General features: G+C 39.5%; 2 protein-coding genes across 2 annotated transcripts in view; one reads left to right on the forward strand and one right to left on the reverse strand.

Annotated features, from left to right (window-relative positions):
• LOC104262025 (melanotransferrin-like) lies at positions 1-16,812 on the forward strand. Its single transcript, XM_059827910.1, has 18 exons — positions 1-52; positions 2,518-2,681; positions 3,802-3,901; positions 4,984-5,160; positions 5,649-5,811; positions 5,912-5,976; positions 6,644-6,801; positions 7,890-8,076; positions 8,238-8,386; positions 8,610-8,700; positions 9,010-9,078; positions 9,376-9,558; positions 9,849-10,005; positions 10,740-10,822; positions 12,067-12,251; positions 12,646-12,832; positions 13,856-14,014; positions 16,661-16,812. Exons 1-18 carry the CDS (start codon positions 1-3, stop codon positions 16,810-16,812), a joined length of 2,481 nt encoding a protein of 826 aa, XP_059683893.1.
• The window catches only part of PRR14L (proline rich 14 like), a 13,640-nt gene continuing 9,340 nt past the window's right edge, over positions 15,986-20,285 (reverse strand). The window contains exon 6 of the mRNA XM_059827657.1: positions 15,986-19,645. Within this exon, the coding sequence (XP_059683640.1) occupies positions 19,369-19,645 (277 nt within the window). The 3' untranslated portion in view covers positions 15,986-19,368. The remainder of the gene's footprint in view (positions 19,646-20,285) is intronic.

Here is a 20,285-nt window from a genome sequence, read left to right on the forward strand (position 1 = left end):
ATGAAGACAGTGATTTTAATTGTCCTAATCATCTTCACTTTGCTGTCTTCAGGTAAGGCTGTTGCAGAGAGGGAAAGAGAAAGGTGACCTCTGGATGGGTTACCAGGATACAAACTCTAACATATGCTTTGGTTTTGTTTTCTTCTGTGCAAAGAAATTGCAGCTAGAACTGTGCCTGTGATTTCCATTTGCCTGTATTTTTCCTGTTTGATCATTGGCAGATGGTGACCCTGTTAGTTTTGAAGCAGCTTGATACACTAGTTTCTTAGCAATTCAGTGACGGTTTGTTTTCTTTGAATAGCTGAGATCTGCATACTCATTAATGCTGTCAAAATGAATCAGTGTATTTCAAGCTGCTCCCTTCTAAGACCACAACGAGTTGTTTTTGGAATTGTGCTGAATTAACGTCAAAATGAGTGGAGTACTGATGTCTGATGCTATGCTCAAAGAAATAAAAACTTCAATGTTTTAATTGCAAACTTTATTTATTCCAGGAAATATTTTTTTTTAATATTAAGAGATCGCCAGAGAGCCGAATGCTTAAACATCTGGAAATGACAACGTTAGAGATGTCGTAGTGTTTTCTGTGCATTCAGTCCTGGTTTTCATTACATGGTATAAGATTCTCTCAAGTTACATAACTGCTTGCTATTTTTATAGAGAATAATAACTTTTTTTCTCCTTAAATGCATAGTATCTTCTTGAGATGTATATGGTGATATATTTCAGAGTAGAAGGCATTTAGTAGGAGAGTTACAAAATAAGTCATAGTACATCCAAGGTGGAATAATTGGAGCCTAAAGCAAAAGAGAAAATTTTGTTGACATGTCTGGACTACTTAGGATGTAGCTTCATAGTCAGTTTAAACCAACAAAACCCCCGACTTCCCTTGGAAAAGGAGGTTTCACCTTCTCCTTCACTTCTAATTGCATCTTCTTTCTTTCTGCTGGCACTGTTTTGTTTTGTTTTTTACTTAGTTTTCAGCTGGAAAAAGATCTGGCAACTGAATAGTTCAGTTCTGCTGCAAATTTATAGAGTGTTCCTGTGCAGGTTATTTAATCTCTTTGTTTAGCATCCAGAAATGAAGATCATTCTTACTAACTTCCTGCTTGGAAGAGGTAGGATTGTAAGGATTTTGTTGTTAATGCTTATTCAATACTCCATTCAACGTAGTACATGATTCTTCACTGTCAATAACCAAATTGTCCCTAGTTTCTGTCTTTCATGGTGGATGTTGTCATGGAAAATAAACCTCTCTATCTAGAGGGAAGTGCAGCAAGTTACTTGTCATTGCTGAGGCAACACTGAGATAGTACATTGTTTAAAAACAGAAGAAAGTCCAAGTCACAGAATTCAAATAGTCCCAGATCCTCATTTCCTGGATTGAAGGATTTGGTTTACTCTATTATAAAGTAGCATTTAATTGTGAATTTCTTCCAACTTAAAATTTTCATACTTCTCTGATCTAAGGTTTTCTGACCCTGGAGCTCTGATGTGGGTCTTATTATTTAAAATCAGGTAGTCCCTCTCTGGAAAGAAAATGGGGAGGAAGTACAGTTCTAACAAAGCATGGCACTCGGTGGGAAATGCTGTTCTAACAAAGCATGTAGCTCAGTGTTGTGAGGCAGCTGGGACTTGGAACACCAGTTATTGTCTGTTTAAAAAACAACAATCCCCTCTATAAAGAATAATTCAACAAAGCTAAAGCAACCTGATCCCCTACCAACATCCTCCCTCCATACTTCTTGTTCTTTTGCAGGCTTAGTTGTGACTCTAGAACTTTGTAACAGAAATATTAAGATGGGTATGGATAAATTATGCATGGGAATATGTGTGTATGAAAGCATCAGAGGAAACAACAGAGCAAAGGTTAAAAGAATGGCCTGTATTGATAACCAAGGAGACAATTGACAGCAATAAAACTGATAAACCCTGGGGAATGCATTGTTTACATCAAGAGTAGAAGGTCTGTGCTCTGATAAGGTCGCATCACAGTTGACTTGTTAGGAGAAAAACTGCAGTCTGATAACAGAAAGATGGTAACAAGGTTACCCTACATTGCAAGTGCCATTCCTTTTCTTGCTGTCCCAACAGGAAAACAGACCATAGCCATAAAGATGTCCTTGCCTCATTTTGGGTGGCAACCTTGCTTAAAATTCATGGAGGAAGAAGCAATGAAGATTCTGAGGCAAAAGATCATGCCATAATAATTGTTGATTCTTGAAAAATCTTGAAAAAAAATAGTTTGTTGCTGCCAGTCAAGAGAACACAAAGGGACATAGTAAAGATTCAACAGCAAACATTCATTATCCTCCATGTTGGGCAAAAGTGATCTTGGTCAGATTGCTTGGGCACCTCTTGGGTCCCTGTAAGTATGTGGATATGTGAGTGTGAGTGAGCAGAATCAACTTAGTTGTGAAGTTAAATAAAATAAAATAACTCCCTCCTCATAAGGTCTTAAACTGAGTTTTTTTTCACCAAATTGTACAAATCTTGACTTCTTTTTTGATCCTACAGGGAAGAAATTCCGATGGTGCACCCTTTCTGACCTAGAACAGAGAAAGTGTGCTGAACTGTCCAAAGCACTTATGGCTGTGCTGCCCCTTGCTACTGTCAATTCGTTTGCTAGGATTTCTTGCATCAGAGCCCACAATACATATGACTGCATTGATAAAATCAGGGTGAGTTTACAGAGGTTTTTAAAACTGATTTTGAGTCCAATTCCTCTTTTGAAGTAGTAACTGGTAAACAGAATCCATGGGAGAATAAAATGATACTGAAATGATGGTATTCCGTATAGACAAAGTACATGGTAGCTTGAGAGGCAAGCATTAAAACCCATGAGCATTCTGTTAGATGTACTGTTTTACCCCAGCTAATGTCCTTGCAATCTCCAGGAAATAAGTAAAAAGCTGCTTGGAAATAAATGGACAAAATCAAACTACTAAGTTAAAACTTGCTCAGAGCATTCCCCTTGCTTGTGGGTTTTGGTCCTACTCTGACTATAATCAGTATTTCCTCTTCCCTTTCTTCCCTGCTATTTTTAGCCCCTAGTTAGTCTTTTCTGAAGTAAAAAGCAAAGCCTTTTTTCATTAATTTAAATAAAATTAGACATCAGACCATTTTTAAGTGTAAGCTCTTGTAATTGACCAGTTCTGAAATGAAATTTTCATAATGCTGTATGCTTTGAAAAAAATCACTAATGGAAAAAGAAGATAAGCATTTGCTGTAGAATAATTTCATTAACATACCTGAAACTTGATTGGGATAGAAAATTTCAGTTTGCATTTTCATTCAGTCCTAGTTGCCTTCAATGGAGTCCAAATCTGACTTGGAAAACAAAACAAAGAAAAACTTTCTTGTTGATTCAGGAAATAATTTATTTTGTGTTTTCATTCAGTCCTGCAACCTTTAATAGACTTCTATTCTACTTTCCGGGTTATGGAAAGATTATAGCTAGGAAAACTCTGAGAAGGATTTGGGGTCTTGGGGGAGCAGTAGGAGGAAATAGGTGTTGCCTTTTTATTCACTTGGCATCAGAATTGTGTTTTTGGAATGGAAGGCCCAAAGAAGAGGTGAGAAAGGATGTTACTGGAAAAGAACTGGTATTTTTTGAAGGTAACTCAGCCTTCTTTTCTAACATTTCACCATGCTTAGTAGCAGGGACTCAATTAAAAACAAGGCAAGTGCTTGTAAAAATCACTGGTTGCTACTTCTCAGGCAGGAACTCTGCTCTTGAAGCTGCTCTGTTTGTTTCCCTGCAAACACACTTGTTTTGAGTGTTTTGCTGTTGTTTTTAAGGTGAATAAAGCAGATGCTGCCTCCTTGGATGCTGGAGATGTTTACTCTGCTGTAAAGCTGTATGGTTTGACAGTGGTGGCGAAGGAGATCTATGATCAAGGTAGGTACATAAAGCAAAAGAATAAGCTGTACTGCTGATTTGGCTAATAAATTGCTGTGCAGTGAAAGGCAAAGCTCAAGAATTCTTGAAAAAAAGCCTATATGTTTTCATTAACTTTATAGAGGTATGGAGGTGACTCACAACTGTTCCTAAAATATTTAGTGATGATGAATAATATACCAGTGGTGTTTTGTATCTAGTAGCCTTTCTGCCTTTGGCACTGTCACTATGACAAATTGTCTGTATCTACCCCTGCCCGCAGCACTACTGCACTGGAGTTCTACCTCTTGTAGGGAATAAGCAGGGTTTTATTCCATCTGTGTCAATTCTTATATCATGCTCTTGACTAGTGTAACTGAAGATTTACTAGTGGTTCTTTAAGAGATTAGCTTCTCTCAGGAATTAATTCTCTCCTTCTCACCCAAAAGAGACAAGAATATAACTTGGAGAATCTTGTTATGGTAAGATTCCTCTTCATTCCTGGCAGATCTGAACAGTCTGTGCAATGAATGATTTATAAGGCAAGAATAAATAAGTCTGAGCCAAAATCAAGCATACAGTAGAAAATACTTGTGGGACACGAATCTGAGAAGGAAGCCAAATTAGCAGATGTATGTAGGAAGAAACTAATAAGGGGACAGTATGAGAACAGAATTGAATTTTGTTTTGGCTGAAGAACCATGAAATCATAGTGGAATTGATATGTTTCAGGTGGTAAGTATGTTCTGACAATAAGACAGAGGAGTTCTTTCCATTACAATACCTAAACAGTGTGATACAAATGTTTAAAATTCTTGAGAAGCAATTGCATTGGATGATGAAGCTGCATGTAAAATTCATGTAAGCCTTTCCCACCAGATTTTTACATTCTTGCATTGCACATCATTTGCATTGCTCAGTTTGGCAAGGTGCCATGTAGCCAGTATATGGTAAAGTTCCTGGCATGAGTTAATATGTTTCATATGCCTAAGATTTTTTTTTTCCTTAGTCATGTTCACAGAAGTAGTTGAACTCTGGTACACAGACGGAAGCTGCAGAATTGGGATTTAGTTATTTCTGTTACATATTTTGTCCTATCGCAGGAAATTGTGTGTTTGCTGTGGCCATTGCCAAACGAGGAACTCTGGATATCCAGAGGCTACGAGGTGCGCGCAGCTGCCACAATGGAGCCAGATGGACATCAGGCTGGAATATTCCACTTGGCTTTCTCCTTGCAAGAAATGATCTTTCCTGGGATGAGGCGCAACCTCTGAGCCAAGGTGGGTGATAGGAGCCATAGGGCTCTGTCTCTGCCCTCAGCAAAAGTGAGTGAAATGCAGGCAGATGTAGAATGAACTGAGCTATGTGGAAACTGAAGGGCTTTGTGGATGAGCTATCCTCTTGGAGTGTTTTAGATGCTGTCTCTTAGCTCTCTTCAGAACTTTTCTAGTGATCTCAAAACAGCAGAATTGTTACCAAAACAGGAAATCTTTGTGTTCTGTATGCAACAGGGAACAAATCTTTGCAATGTCTAGCCAGCACAAGGATGGTTTCAAGCAAGCAAAATTTGATCACTCTGTTGCCAGCAAATGTTTCAAATTTGAAGTTCAGACAATGAAGCTGCATTTGCTGTTTTATTTATTTATTTTTTAAAAGCACCATAGCCCTAATTATGCCCATGATATGTTTGGTCCCTTTTCTTTCTTCCATTTTTTTCCATTTGACTTTTTTTTCTTTCTTTTTGGTTTTTTCCCCTCTACATTTGCAGTAATCAGTGAGTATTTCAATGCAAGTTGCATCCCTGGGGTTGGTGTTGCTGCTCCTCGACTGTGTGCTCTCTGCCAAGGACAAAAATCCTATGTCAGAGACAAGAACCACTTCTGTGAGACAAGCAGTAATGAACCCTTCTATGACTCTGAGGGAGCCTTCAGGTGAGCTCTGTGACACTGAATTTACCTTCAGGGAAAAAGAACTTGTGAGGGGGGAAAAGCCAGGTGACATGTTAATAGGATGGCATTTGTCTTCCTGCAGGTGCTTGAAGGATGGAGTGGCAGATGTTGCCTTTTTAGATCATCTAACAATTATGGGTGCCACGGGTAATCCTAAAATCTCTGGTTCCTTTTAACCTCTGTCCTGCATGGGAGTTTGGGGGGTATGCCTGTATTTTTGTTGTTTCCAGGGAAAATTCAATCCCTGCAAGCTGTTCAGTGGTATTTCTTGGTTCTCCACACAAGTCAGAAGGAAACAGAAAAGGAACGAGTAAGTGAGCAATAATGGCTCACAGGAGATTCTTAGAATGGGAGCAGTCAGATGTGTTTATACAGGTGATTTCTTTAGCCTAAAGTCTCTGACGCAGCTGTCAGTATTTGCATTGTCTGAGTTATAAGATTCCTTTTAAAATTCAGTGTATTGAGCTGCTAGAATGTGCAGTTCCCGTATAACTGTTTTGTAATTTTAAACTCAGTCAAACTCTGTATCAAAGTTTTTGAAGGTGGTTAGCAGTAGCATTTGCAGGTAAGTGTTTTTAAACAAACATATTTACAGGGGTACAGTTAGAGTATTTTGGATTACCTCTGGGTGACGTCCCTCTCTTTGTTAAGAGAAGAGCATATCAAACACAACTTTCCCAGGTGTGCTTGGTGCACTGTGCTGCTTGCATAATCTTTGAGCAACCTCCTCTGAAAAATGTTTTACTTTGCATCTCAATGCCTGCTGCCAAGTCATGTCTCACTTCGTAGATTCATGAGTGTTCTGTTGTTTCAGAGTCAGAACAACAGGAATATGAACTCTTGTGTCCTGATGGGACTACAGCTGAGCTGACTGAATACAGCACCTGTAACTTGGGCAAGGGGCCTGGCCGTGGCATCATCACCCGCCACAACTTCCAGAAGATCACCAACAAATTTCTTACCATGATCCAAGTGAGTGGATATTATAAGCTGTGTATCTCCAGACACAGGCTTTTCTTCCACCTTTGTGTGGAGATTACCACCCAGTTTGCCTTCTTTCTTGAAAAATTTATGGTTAGTGTGAAAAAGGACTAAAAATCGGTTGTACTGGGGAGGGATCCTGGATTGGCTTCTGGAAGAAGGTTTTACTTCTCTCTAAAGTGTTCTTCTATAGAAGGCTGGGGATAAATAAGTAAAGAAGGGGAAGATGCCATAAAACCCCAACTGGAAAATGGCTAATGGTGTTCATCCTGCCCTGGAACTTAAGTGAATTCTTATGTAGCTGAGGGAGGCGCATAGGTTCAGGCAGGTTCACCTTTGTTCCTCTCTTTTTCTCAACTTATAAATAGTATCTGTTACCTTGACGTCCAGGAATCTTTTTGAAGCTGAATGTGAAATGCATATTTAAATGCAAATTTAAAGAATTTATGAAGCTATCCGGCCCTTAAAATAGTCCAGCAGACAGTGAATAATTCAACCCAGTGGGCTGGGTTGTGCTGTCATGTGGACTCTGGCAGATAGCGGTTGTACAAAATCTCTTCTTTATTGAAAGATCTTCCTATGCCTTTGTCAGTGCACTTACTAACACATATCTTAGCTGTGCACGTATCTTGGCTATGCAGCAGTGTTCCTAGTACAATTCTCAGTGCTTTCTTCTCTTCCAGTGCCATCAGGCTGAACAGAGCTACTTTGCACATGGTACTTTCCCATCATAAAGCACAAGATATCTTGCACCCCTTTACTGCACTGATATTTATCACAAATGTTTCTCACTCAGCTGTACTCCCTCAGTTGCCTTTCCAGGGTAGGAGACATTGAGCACAGCCCAATAAATTGGAATAACTAAGACTGGAAAAAATTCTTCAACAAAGTGAATCATATAATGCTTCTAGGACTGGGACCATCCACTCACTGCAGTACCTGTGGGCTTGGTCCCAGTCTGATGGAACCCTGAGTGCTATGTTACAAACCATTGATATGAAGGGAGGGGAGGATAAGGCTGCCTGTTACTGGAAGGATGAGCAGATTTGTTGCAATTAAAAGTGTTGTTCTTGTCCTAGCGCCTCTTTGGGCGAAAAGGAAAGGAAAGAGCCAAGTTTGAACTCTTCACTTCAGCACCCTTCGGGGGAAAGAACCTGCTGTTCCGGGATGCCACTCAGCACCTGCAGCTTCTTGAGGAGCAGCTAGAGATTGCCTATGTCCTTGGTCTGGATTATGTAGCTCTCCTTAAGGGACTTGGCCACGAAGGTGAGAAGCCTTCCAGAGGACTCTAGCTAAGGAAAGGGAAGAAAAAGTTCTCTTTCTGTATTATTCCTCTGTACCAGGCACAAGTGCATAGACCTAAATGTCCCCTTAGCAAAGAACAGATTGGTGCATAGGTGACATGATCTCACTTCCTTCTAATGCAGGGAGCTCTTTGGACAACAGTGTTGTGCGCTGGTGCTGCATCAGTGATGCTGAGCTTCGCAAATGTGAGGAATGGGCACTGAGCATCAAATCCGACCCATTAGTCTGTGTCCAAGCAACTTCCATGACCAAATGCATTGAAATGATCAAGGTAGGAGACTCCCTTTGATCAGAGTATACGATAAGACCGCACAGGGTGTGTATGTCCTTGTCTGAGCTGAACAAGAGAAAAACCAGCCTGTACACTAGAGAAACCAGTGCGAATGAGAGGGAATTTATGCAGGGGAATTTCCAGCCAGCAGGGAAGTACAGTTGCTTTGTTACACAATTCATGCAAATCCTGTTTTTGTTGTTTTCTATAATGCTGTTGGCAGAGTAGTGAGGCTGATGCAGTCACCCTGGATGCAACACACGTCTACATTGCAGGGAAGTGTGGATTGGTTCCTGTAGCTGCAGAATGTTATGGTATGTTCTCATGTGACCTTAGCATAAGGGAGGGAATCAAAAAAGTACCATTAAAAATATAGATAAATTTCCACAGTTTGTGATGTTTTGTGATGGAAGCAGGAATCAATATATATGTCCAAATACTCTTCCCAGCTGTTCCACTAACTGGGTCTAGCATTTGGTCTGGCTGTTAATTATGTCTCTTCTGTAAAAAAGACAGACGTGCTGACATGGCTCAAGAGGATTGCAAGGTTTTTGATGCGGTGCTGCCATGTAATAGGAATGACAGCAGTCACAAGATCCTTAATGGTTGTCTCTCCTCTCCAGGGGGAGATTGTGCCCCAGCTGCTAAGAGCACGGAGGAAGCAGGGAAACTAATTCATCTTAAGCACAAAGGTAACAGGATAACTTTGAGAAGGCAAAAGGTTTAGATTTTCCTGATACTGCCTCTAGGATTTATGTAGGAATGTATTTGCATGTTGGTTTGGGAAAGAAATTGCTGTGCATGTTCAGTAGGAGCTTTACAGATAATGCCAGGCAGCTAGGACAATAGCTTTGTGGCTAAGCAAAGAATGCAGGTCCTTTACTGTAATTGAAGATACCGTGACAGGATGAGGGAGGGAAGAGGGGGGCTGTGCCTGTCTGGAATACTTAATTGCCTTGGTATAACTGGTTGTTGTCATTGTTTTACAGCACTGCCACCAGTTTATGCTGTTGCCCTAGCTAAGAAAAATGCCAAACAGATTAACATCCGTAACCTTAGGGGAAGGCGATCCTGCCACAGTCACCTGTATAGTCCTGGAGGATGGTTACTTCCTTCCAGATACACAGTGGGAGCTTTGGAGAGTTATACTGAGAACTGTGACATTGCCTCTGGTAAGGGCTGTGCTGGCTTATCTATCTGCTGACTAGACCATGGAAATCTGAAGCCTCAATTTGAGAGTAAAATGGAGACGGGGCCATGAGGATTTGACCAACAGGTGATGATTGCAGTCTCAGAGGGTGTTGAAGCAGCTCTCCCTCCTACCTGACTATGTATGATTCTTCACACTATTTAGCCCTCTTCTTGCTAGCTATTAGGATGGAATTCCATTCCTGTCTTTTCCCATGCATGAAGAGGCTTTGGAATACCTTGCCCTAATCTCACCTCAGTTTTCTCTACGCAGTTTATCAGAATTACTTTTGGAAGGGCTGCATGCCAGGAGCAGATGGAAACCTGTGCAAGGTGTGCATTGGAGACAGTGAGGTGGAAGGGGCTCGAGTATCTAGCAGATGTGCTGCAAGTCACAACGAACGTTACTATGGCAATATGGGAGCACTCAGGTAAGCCTCTTCTCAGAGTCAGAAATGCAGACAATAGCCAGAGTTGGCGTATTATTTTGCTCATGGTTTTCTTTGGAGGTTTTTTTTTTTTTGTGTTAAGCAGCTGGCTGTATAAACTTTTGCTAGCATGTATTTTGTTTTGGTTGCAGTTGCTATGGGATGTTCAGCTGATTGGTGATTTAAAACAGTCATGAAACATTTCCAGAGCAAGACAATGCTTCCAAACATGTAAGACTTAGAGCATTGGTACTGGCTCATTAAAGAGAAGGGATGAAAGATAGTTAGAAGGTCAGAGAGCAGAGGTGATGTGGTAAGAAGCAGTGTAAGGTACAGAGGTAATTAAATAGACTGGAGATACTAAAAAAACCATAGTTGAAGCAGAGGCAGAGAAGAGTATTAAAGGTGAAGGCACTCTTATAGAATATATATAATGCATTTAGTTGAATTACATTCTCTTTCCTGGCTAGGCGCAGGTGAGGCTGCATGGAGATTGTGCCACAACTTCGACTTGGGAGCTGCTTTAAGGGATGAAAGGGATTGTCTTATCAAATATGTGAATACTGTCCACCAAGGTCTATACTGACATCACTAACTTGGTCTACCTAAACACCAAGTAGTTACAGATGAGGGGAATACTTCCAGCTACTCCTGGTTTAGCTTCAGATGACTGTCCAAACGTCAGTCATTGTGTAGTGGCTGTCTCTGATAACTTCTTGGGTTTTTTCTTGCACTAGGTGCCTAGTTGGCAATCCCAGTGGAAGAAGCTTCGGAGATGTCGCTTTCCTGGAACACTCTAACCTACTCCAGAACATAAAGAGTGAGATGCAGATATTATCTTTTCCTTTGAGAATGTTCATTAGCGTCAGTTATTCCCACACAGTGACCATCACTCACGAGGATCAGCTCTTACAGGTTTAATCTAGGTCCATGAAGTTGTGTTTGTGCCTGGAAAATTGCAAGAACCTTCCTGCATGTAGGTGTTCCAGTAAAGCTCAAAATTCAGATACTGTTCAGTTTTAGAAAGGAAAGAGGAAGAATCACTGAGTGCAAAGATCAAGGTGTCTGTTGGGGGGAGTAATCATCCTTGGAGACTGCACTAATTTTTGGAAAGCTCAAAGCTTTAAAAAGCAAGTGACTTTCTCCCATAGGCAGCCATAGCACATGTACCTGTTGTTTTTAATCAGACTTTCAAGAATGAAAGTGGCAGATGAGGGCATTGCTGTGGGCTGTTTGTGCTGGGAGATGTTCTATGGCTTCATCCTGACACATCCTGACACAGCAGCTTACTCATGTTGTTTCACGGGCACTTATGGAATAAACAGTCCAAATAGCTTAATAGGTAAAAATACTGCAAATTATTTTGCCTTTCACAGTTTCGGAAACAACATTGTTACTACACTGTGAAATGTTTAAAATCCTCTGGGAAATACTGATTTTTGCAACAGGCTACCAATTGGATTTTGTTGATGAAAATGGTTTGGTTACCGTAGCTTAAATTCCCTTAATTTCTTAAATTATGCCTACCGCTCTAGAAGCAAAAATATGCTGCCTTTTTATAGAAGTGACGAGAAAGGGAACGCCCATTTTGTTCAGCCTGATAAAGCACACTGAAATTCTAATTTAGGCAATTTCAGTAACAGAAGAGACTTTTCTAAGAGAGGAATCTCTCTAAAATCAAGTGGAGGTATAAGGGCCTGGAAACCCACAGGAATCCATACAGCGATGAGCAGTTTGTTTGGGGATGCAAAGGACATGCAGGCTGAGTTGCTTTCTTTTCAGAAAGCCATCTGATTACAGATGAAGATGAGGCATGATAAGCTGTTTGTATGCCTTGATGTTACTCTAGTTTTTAGTCGATAGGTGCAGCTTAAGTTCACTGACCTGTTTCCTCAGTGAAAACACTACCCTGGTCCTAATAAATGACCACATAACATGCTGCATTTGTTTTGAATATATTGACTAAACTTCTTCCTCTCAGTTTTTAACATTTTGTATAAGATTCACCCTGTCTTCTGCTTTCATTTTTTAAAAGGATTTGCTTTCACTTCATCTTCTTTTCAGATCTGGACAGCTCTGGTTGGGCAAAAGGTTATACCCCTATTGACTTTGAACTCTTGTGTCCGGATGGAACGCGTGCTGCAGTCACAGAATGGGCAGGCTGTAACCTTGGCCCCATTCCCCCCAGCACAGTCATGACTCGACCAGTCACTGTCACTAAAATCTATGACTTCCTAATGAAATCCCAGGTAAGGCAGATAACAGGGAAAAAGTTAGCATGTTATCACTTGTTATGTACTGCTGAAAACCCTTTCAAGATCAAAAGCTTTATATACTAAATACATAAATTGCCTTCAGGTACAATATGCAAGAATTAAGAATGTGCATAGGAGATTGAGAAAATAATTATTTGGATTCTCTAAAGGGGCATTTTGGCACCAGGTGCCATTCTGCAGTGCTCATACTTTCGCTGAGAAATAAGCCACTGCACAACTGCATCATTTTGTACAAATAAGGACAGTTCTAGGAAATAAGGAAAGTGGAACCTTTTTTTTTGCTAGATCTTGCTATAAAACTGAGGATCACCAGCTTAACCTTGCAATTTATGATCCAAGCTGTGGAACTTACTTCTCTTCTGTTTAGGAATATCTGGGAAGCAAACTGGATTCTGAATTCCATCTCTTTCAGTCATGGAAGTATGGTGAAAGTGATCTGCTTTTCAAAGATACTACTCAATACCTTGTTCATGCAAGTCACATGAGCTATCAGGAAATTCTTGGAGTGTCTTTCTTTCAACTGGCAGAATCAGTGTTTAATTGTACACCTGCAGGTAAAGTCAAGTTCTTAATTTTGAGTTAGAGAAAAATGCAAAGCAGGAAGCCTTCCGTGCAGAGCTATTGCCCTTTTGTTTAGACTGAATGGAGAAGTATGTTCTACATAATCCTGTTAGTAATGATTTTCCAGGGAGTACTGTGTTTGGAGCTCCTTCAGAGCCTCTTACAACTCCTATCCAAAAGCACTGAAACAGGAGCTCTGCAGGAACAGAATAACCAATACATTTTAGAGCAAATATGAGGTTATTAAAATAGGACTGTTTTACTCCCACTCTGAAATTTTTCCCTTCAATTCCAAAGATCAGTTCTGGGGAAAGGGAATATAATGTTCGTTTGGATATGCCAAACTTGGGGAAAAGATAGGAAATTTTATATTTAATTCTTGAATTAACCTCAAAGTAAGTTAAATAATTTCCTTTTTAAAAAGAGTGCACTGGAGAACTCAAGATCAAAACCTTTATAAACTTAAGGGATGGCTTTTTCATTATTTTCCACTGAAAACTGTATGAAGTTTAGCTATCACTAAAACTGAAACTGTCTATGAGCCAGGGTCAAGCTGTTTTGGGATCTGAAAATCTGTATTGAAGTAAATGAAGATTACACAGTAAGTTAGACTTGTGTGAGTCTAAGTTGTTAAAGAAATTAAATTCAAAAGTGGAATTTTACCTCTATTTGCTGTTTTAGTGAATAGTATCTGAAGAATTAGTTATTTTTAAAGCTGATAGCATCTTTAAGTGTATATTTTCTTACTGGTTTGTAGGCATCTTAGACTTCTGCAAACAGGATATCTGTGCATCCTCATTGAACTGACAGCTAATACAGAGGCTTTGCAAGGCACATACATCACCATCGATGTTGAAAACAAGGAAATATGCAAGTCCAACCTTTCCAAAGCAATCAGCAAGGAAACAGTAATCTCTAGAAACGTATGCGGAATACTTTTTTTTTTTAAAAAAAAGCAAATTTTATGTTTATGATAATGTAATACTAATCGTATGTCACCCCTTTCTTGTTTGGAGCATGGCATCATGGGGAACAGCACAGGCTAGTCTGCATAACGTACAGCACGGAACTAGGATCAGCAATTCTGTACAACTGCTATGGAGAAATCAGCATTTTTGTGGAAATAGCAGGGCCAATACCATGGACTAAAATACAGACTGTTATGAGTGGCACAGGTTAGTTAGTAGCAGTTTGCTTTGCTTGTCTTACAAACTGTTTCCTTGCAAAAAAAAAAAAAATCAACTCACATTTTGGTAGTTGCAGCATTGTCCTCCTGTATCTGTGATTTTGGTTGCAACTGGATAATTCTTGCTGAATACACATATATGCTATAGGTTGTGTATGTAATTGCTGTCAGAATGAGTAGTCCTTTCTGCTTTTAACTGGGAAGAATGTATTTGCTTTTTTAACCAAGGGGTTATACTAGTAAATAAAAAAAATTTTCTCTCACAAGTTAATGTATTAAGGCATCTAATAGCCAGCAGAACTGGATGCTTGCAGCCTTAAGGTGAAGGAAAGCAATGGATATTCATCCTTGTCAAAAACTCCACCATTACTTTACAGTACTTTGACACTTTGAATCTATGATTCTATGAAGTGTCAAAATATGATTTATCAATTAAACAGCATTGGTTTTATGAGCAGAAACTGTCTGAACATGATAGGAAGCCTTTTGAACAGAATGTATCATGTATTAGTTTTGCCTGTTAGGGGATAAAGATGTAGAGTGGATGGCTCTTCATGGGCAGGGCTCATTGCAGTTTGCGAGAGTGTTATCACCTTCTGCTCCCATGCACCCTGAATTAGGCAAGGTTAAGATTTTTAATTAAAAAAAAAATTTAAGAAATCCTTCACCCAAAACTTTCCAGTCCTCGCTACATACATTGCAGTTGTATTAACCTCAGCTAGCAATAAATGACATGCAACTAGTGAAGACAGGCCAGCTGCAATAAAGTCAATGTATCTGCTATATAAAGGAAAAAACATAAAAAAAACCCCCTCCACCAAAAACAACAAAGCGAGGCAGCAGTACTCAGTTGTAAAATACACTAAGAATACCTGGTTTTAAACAGTTTGTTCCATGCCTAGCTTGTCTTCCCTGTTGTTTGCCTTAGTCACCCCTCTCCTCCCCCATTTCTCTTCCTGAGAAAGAAAAAATTTGCACTCTGACCAGCAGCAAGGGTTTTAGATTCAGTGCATCTTAGCCAAGACTATTCTCTTTCTCATTTATCCCATTGTTTGACATTGACTAATCAAACAAGAGAGAGAGGATGCAAGTCCAAACTCATCTACCTTTCAGATAAAAAGTGGAAAGGTAAATGGTGAATGAAGCAAATCCCTGTATGGGAACAGAGCAAAATCCTTATACACTGTGTTGCAGCCAGCAAGCTGTAGCCCTGAAGAAGTGGAGAACAGCAGGATGCTTGTTTATGTCTGAGGTGCTCCCTTCCTTTCTTTACTGGAGCTTACATGCCATCTGTGGGACCCCTGTAACACTGCACTTTTGTCAGAGAAGGGAGTTACGAGAACAGAGTGAAGAAATACATCTGCCAGCTTAGTTTTGCCAAGAGCAGCATGGAGCTGAATAGCAGTAAATGGAAAATCTGGGTTATACACAAGATTTTATGGGTTGGAGGGGAGGGGGAGTTCTCTGGCATGGCCATTACAGATGCCTAGTAGGCCTTTTTGGTGTTCCTATGCTTCAGCTTTGGTTTAAAAGCACCAGTCTGATGCCTTGCACAGACTGTAGTACATGAACCACCGGCCTGCTCCAGCTTTGAATGTCTCGGTTCTGAACCTAGCAGGAACTGTGCTGTCTGGCTCCTGCTACTCTACTACCTTAAGAGATGGATGCTGTCTCAACACTATGAATAGTAGCTCAGATCATGCTTAAAATCCCGGAGGTCTGTTTCTGTTCCTGTTAAAAGTATGGCTACGGATGAATGAACACTAGAATTGCGGCTCCATGCCTCACCAACAGCCTGCCCAGTTACTTAAAGGTGTTAATCTCTTTGAAGATTTGACCTCTTCCCCCCATGTCCACAAGACAGATATATCGTGCATATTTACTGATACAAGCCTAAAGAAGGCCTTAAAAAACCTGAATGGTTCTCAGAAAAAATTTATTTCCATAAATTAAAAACACACACAAAAGAAACAGTAAAATTTTAGAGTCACACAATATTGAACAGAAACAAAATGCCAAGAGCATGACGGAGGCTAATGGCACAAATGTACAAATTCTCACTGAGCTATTTGTTAAGTTGATAGCATCATACAGACTTTTAATCCACAGTTACCATCCATATTCTAGAAGAGCACCTGGAACACAATATACCAAAGGCCCACCTCAAATCAAATACAATAAATGAGAACTGCTTGCAGAAAATCATATCCAGCAAGCATCAGAACTCAAATCTATGCAGCCACAAGGCCAGCCAGGCAAATGCTATAACATATATTAAGTAACTTTAGCTGCTCCAACTGTAGTATGATGAAAATAAGATATTTTGTTTGTTTGTTTTTGGAAAGTGATCTTTCTACCTCCCATAATCAGCAAATTTAGCGAAGAGCTGCCTGGCTCTGCAAAACTTACTACTAAGAGACAGTACATGGCAAAAGCTTTGCAATTCTTCTCGAGCTGCTCTAGTCACCATTCTGTGAGCAGTATGTACAGTCTTTCCATGATGATAAAAAAAAATCCTCACTGGAGTGGGTTCACTTTATGAAAAGGCAAGTGTACATAACTTCCAACTAGGGAAGTATGCAAGACCCCAAAAGATGCATCCTCTATACTTTTTTCTTTCAATTATCTGGGACAGAAGGAGCTCAGAGTGGCAAATGCCTAGCTTTTGCACAGTCATCACTCCCAGTGAACAAGCAGCTGCCACAAGGAACAAGGCTGTTCCATGAGTGCTGTAAACAGGAACAGAGGTGGGAAAGGAAACAAGAAAAAGTGCACAAGTACGACTGACATCTGTATGCTGGAGGTGGGGAAGAGATGCTTTGTCTCAATTAGCTTACATCTCTATCATCATACAAACACTAAACCAAAACAGTATAATGGTGTATATTTGGGTTTGCACAAACTGAGGTCTGGGATAAGCTAGGCAACTGCAACATCATTTTGTAATTTCTCAAATTATTGTAAACAAAAAAGAATGGAGTGTCTTCTTTGCTCTGCTCTCTCTGCTGTAGCTGTTAAAAAGAAAGCTAAGAAACATTACGTCAAAGCAATTAGAAACAGGGCAGAGCAGGGAAGCAGATGGAAAAAAACCCCAAACAAAAACAAAAAACAACCCCAAAAACCACACAACCCAAAGGAAAAACCCAACACATTCCATGTCTTGAAGCACATTAGAGGTCTGAACTTTGCCTGGACCCAAATTTCCTCCCTCCCCACCCATATCCTTGTTTCCTTAAAAGCCCCAGTAAGATTACAGCTCAACTGCGTCACAGCACCAGAAGCCTCCCATATTAATAGAAGGTGAATGAATGCTGTGTAACAATCCCATTCTATAGCATAAACCCATAAAAATATATATCTCATTCTTGCTACAGCTTCCAACCAGTCAATAATTGGGCTAATAAACCAGTATAGGGAAAGTTTCAAACATTTTTTAAAAGGCAGTCAAGCTTTATTTTTTAGGGATCTTTTTATAAAAATAAAGAGGATCAATTAAAATGTTCTACAGCAGCCCAAATAGGTTAACCAGACCTTGCTGCTGAAATAGTATGTCAATATCTTCAAAGTTTGCCTGCCTTGTTATTTTACCCTCAAACCCCAAAACCCACTGTGTGCACTCCTCTTTTCTTCAGTCTTCCTGATTAAACATAATTAGTTTCCAAAGTAAACTTCTAGGAATCCTGGCACATAAGCTGGGATCAAAACAAGCCCAGATTACATTTCTTTCAAGACACACACAGTGTAATAATCCTCTTCCATCTCTCTACTTTCAAAGCTCTGGAATTCAACAGATTGCTTGTTAATTTTTAGTTTTCTGTTCGGTCAGTAACAGAAGTGGCATAGCAACAGAAGATAATGGTGGTATTTTCAGTCCTGCATTTATTGGGACCTTTATTAAAAATACCCACCCACTAGGTATTTACTCATTTTGAAGGTAAATAGAAACTCTATTATATGGGTAGGTAAATAAGAAAGTGCAAGTTTCAAGTGACAAGTGAAAGAAAGAACAGACTAATTAAATTTGAGCATCCCAGCAATGACTACTTTGCCTGAATAACTTCTATAGGCACTAAACATCAGAAATTACCTGAACAGCAGCTAGCATTCATTTTGAATTATGCTTCAAGTAAGTTTAACAGAAGTTATCCCAGAAGGGAGCTCTCTTCCCTCAAAAGGTATAGCTGAGAAATTGCCCAGTGCTGCATCAGATAATTACAAATGGCCTTACATAATGAAAAAAAAAGTAATTTCCCCATGCTAGGAGTCTCTTTGTACAGCACTAGCTATTATGTACAACAGTGCTGTGCAAAGACTATCTAATTATGAGCTACATGAATTGTAAATCTAAAATGGTAAAAAAACCCCTTCAAGATGGAAAAAAACCCTATTTTCTTGTTGGCATTACAATTAAGTTGATTTTTTTTACTGTCATTAAAATAACTTAAAAATGAGTCTTAAAGATTTTGCTGGTGTTCCCTGCATACAGCAGCTCAGCTCAGCTAACTAAAAACCTCTAGTTACATATCCTGCAGCTTAACATCCTCGTGGGCTAATTACCTTTTCCTCTGGAGAAGAGGCTGGCATCAGCCAAGTAGTTAAAAACTCTACTATTTGGGAAAAATTAGTACTGGGCATAATTTTTTCTTAAAATATTACCTTTTTTTGAGCTCAATCATGTTAAAAGGTGTCCTCATGCAGCAAATAAAGAAACATATACAAAGTGCAAGTTATTTAAAGTCTAGTTATGTGGGGCTTCTGCTGCCTGAAGCCAGGAAGGGCACAGAAACTTGGAAAGAACCTTCTAAGTAAACAGAAGGAAGAAACAATTGAAAGCAAACCCAGACAGCTACTTTTAATTATTAAAAAGTTAGTGGTATATCAAGAATGTGTTTGCTAGAATTCATCTTTATCAAACACCATCTCTCTTCTGTCAGGTTGTTCAAAATAGCCATTACAGTAACAACAGCAGACTCAAATGTGCAAATGATCTGGAGTACAGATTTCTAGCATCACTGAAGGTGCACTACTTCCTCTTTCACACTCCTACTCTACCCCCAAAAGGTGTTTAAACATAATTAAACATTAGCAATAATTTCCAGAGGTTGGGGAAGGAATGGTAAATTGTATGTGGCTGTGTTACACTCAAAACAGGGACCTAAAAGAATCCCTCCAGCATTTTAAAGTAAAATAAAATAGCACCTTAAAGAGGGCCACAGCCAAAAACTGATCATCAGATATTAGAACAGAGTGGTAGAGTAATGTATGAAGAAGTCAGTAGATTTCTCGCAACAGGACTAAAATACTAAAGGAGCTGATTGGACCATTTTCAGCTAAATGGCTCCCTCAGATGCTAGAGGCCTGCTCCTGCTCGGCCTCCTTTGCAAAAAAGGCTTCAAGGTCCATTAGCTTCTGAGTCAGAAGAGCATCTAACTCTGCGCTCTCTAGCGCAGCTTTTTTTGCTCGGGTGAAACTACCCACTGCTTTGATTTTGCTTCGTGTCTTCCTTTTCCGGGGAAGAGTAAAGTCCTGAAACTCCAGAATCCGCTTTCTCTTCTGCTGGCTGACAGAGATCAAGCGTCCATTTTTCTCCTTGGGCTCTTCAAAGATTGTTTCCAAGCTCCTGGTAAAAACAAAGGATAGAACACACGAATACTCAAGAAGCAGTTAAGGACAGAGAGATTGGTGGATTTCATAATGCAAGTAAACACATTTTTACAGTCCCTCCACACCTCTTGTAATGTATACCCTCCTTCCTACAACTGCACACTACTGCTAGCTGAATAATTTGTTATTGGTGCTTACACATTTGGGTTGAATCTCTTTCTATCCATATTTCAAAGCACAATTACAGAATCTTGATTTTATACAATAAATAGATTTGAACATTAAAATATGTAGCAGTCTTGATAATCATGCTATACTTGATGACAAGCAGTTATTCTTACTATCTTAAAGAATATTTAGTTGCCTTTGAATTTTGAAAAAGTAAGTACTGTACTTGGATGGAGGCTGGAATGAATAAGCAGATGAAAAAAATATACAAATCCATACTTTAACAGCTGCAAATTCTTAGTTCACAATCTATTTCATTGCTTTCCATCCAAATAGTGAAATACACTATTTTTGAATTAACTTTCTCTACCACTTTAAACTACAGCAATTAAAAAAACCCCTAAAAACCACTGTATCTCCCTCTTAGCTTTCAGACACCTTTAATCTTCTCTCTCTCTCTCTCTGCCTAAGTAATTTACATTTATCTT

The sequence above is a fragment of the Gavia stellata genome, chromosome 21 (genome assembly GCF_030936135.1).
Source record: "Gavia stellata isolate bGavSte3 chromosome 21, bGavSte3.hap2, whole genome shotgun sequence".
NCBI lineage: Eukaryota > Metazoa > Chordata > Aves > Gaviiformes > Gaviidae > Gavia > Gavia stellata.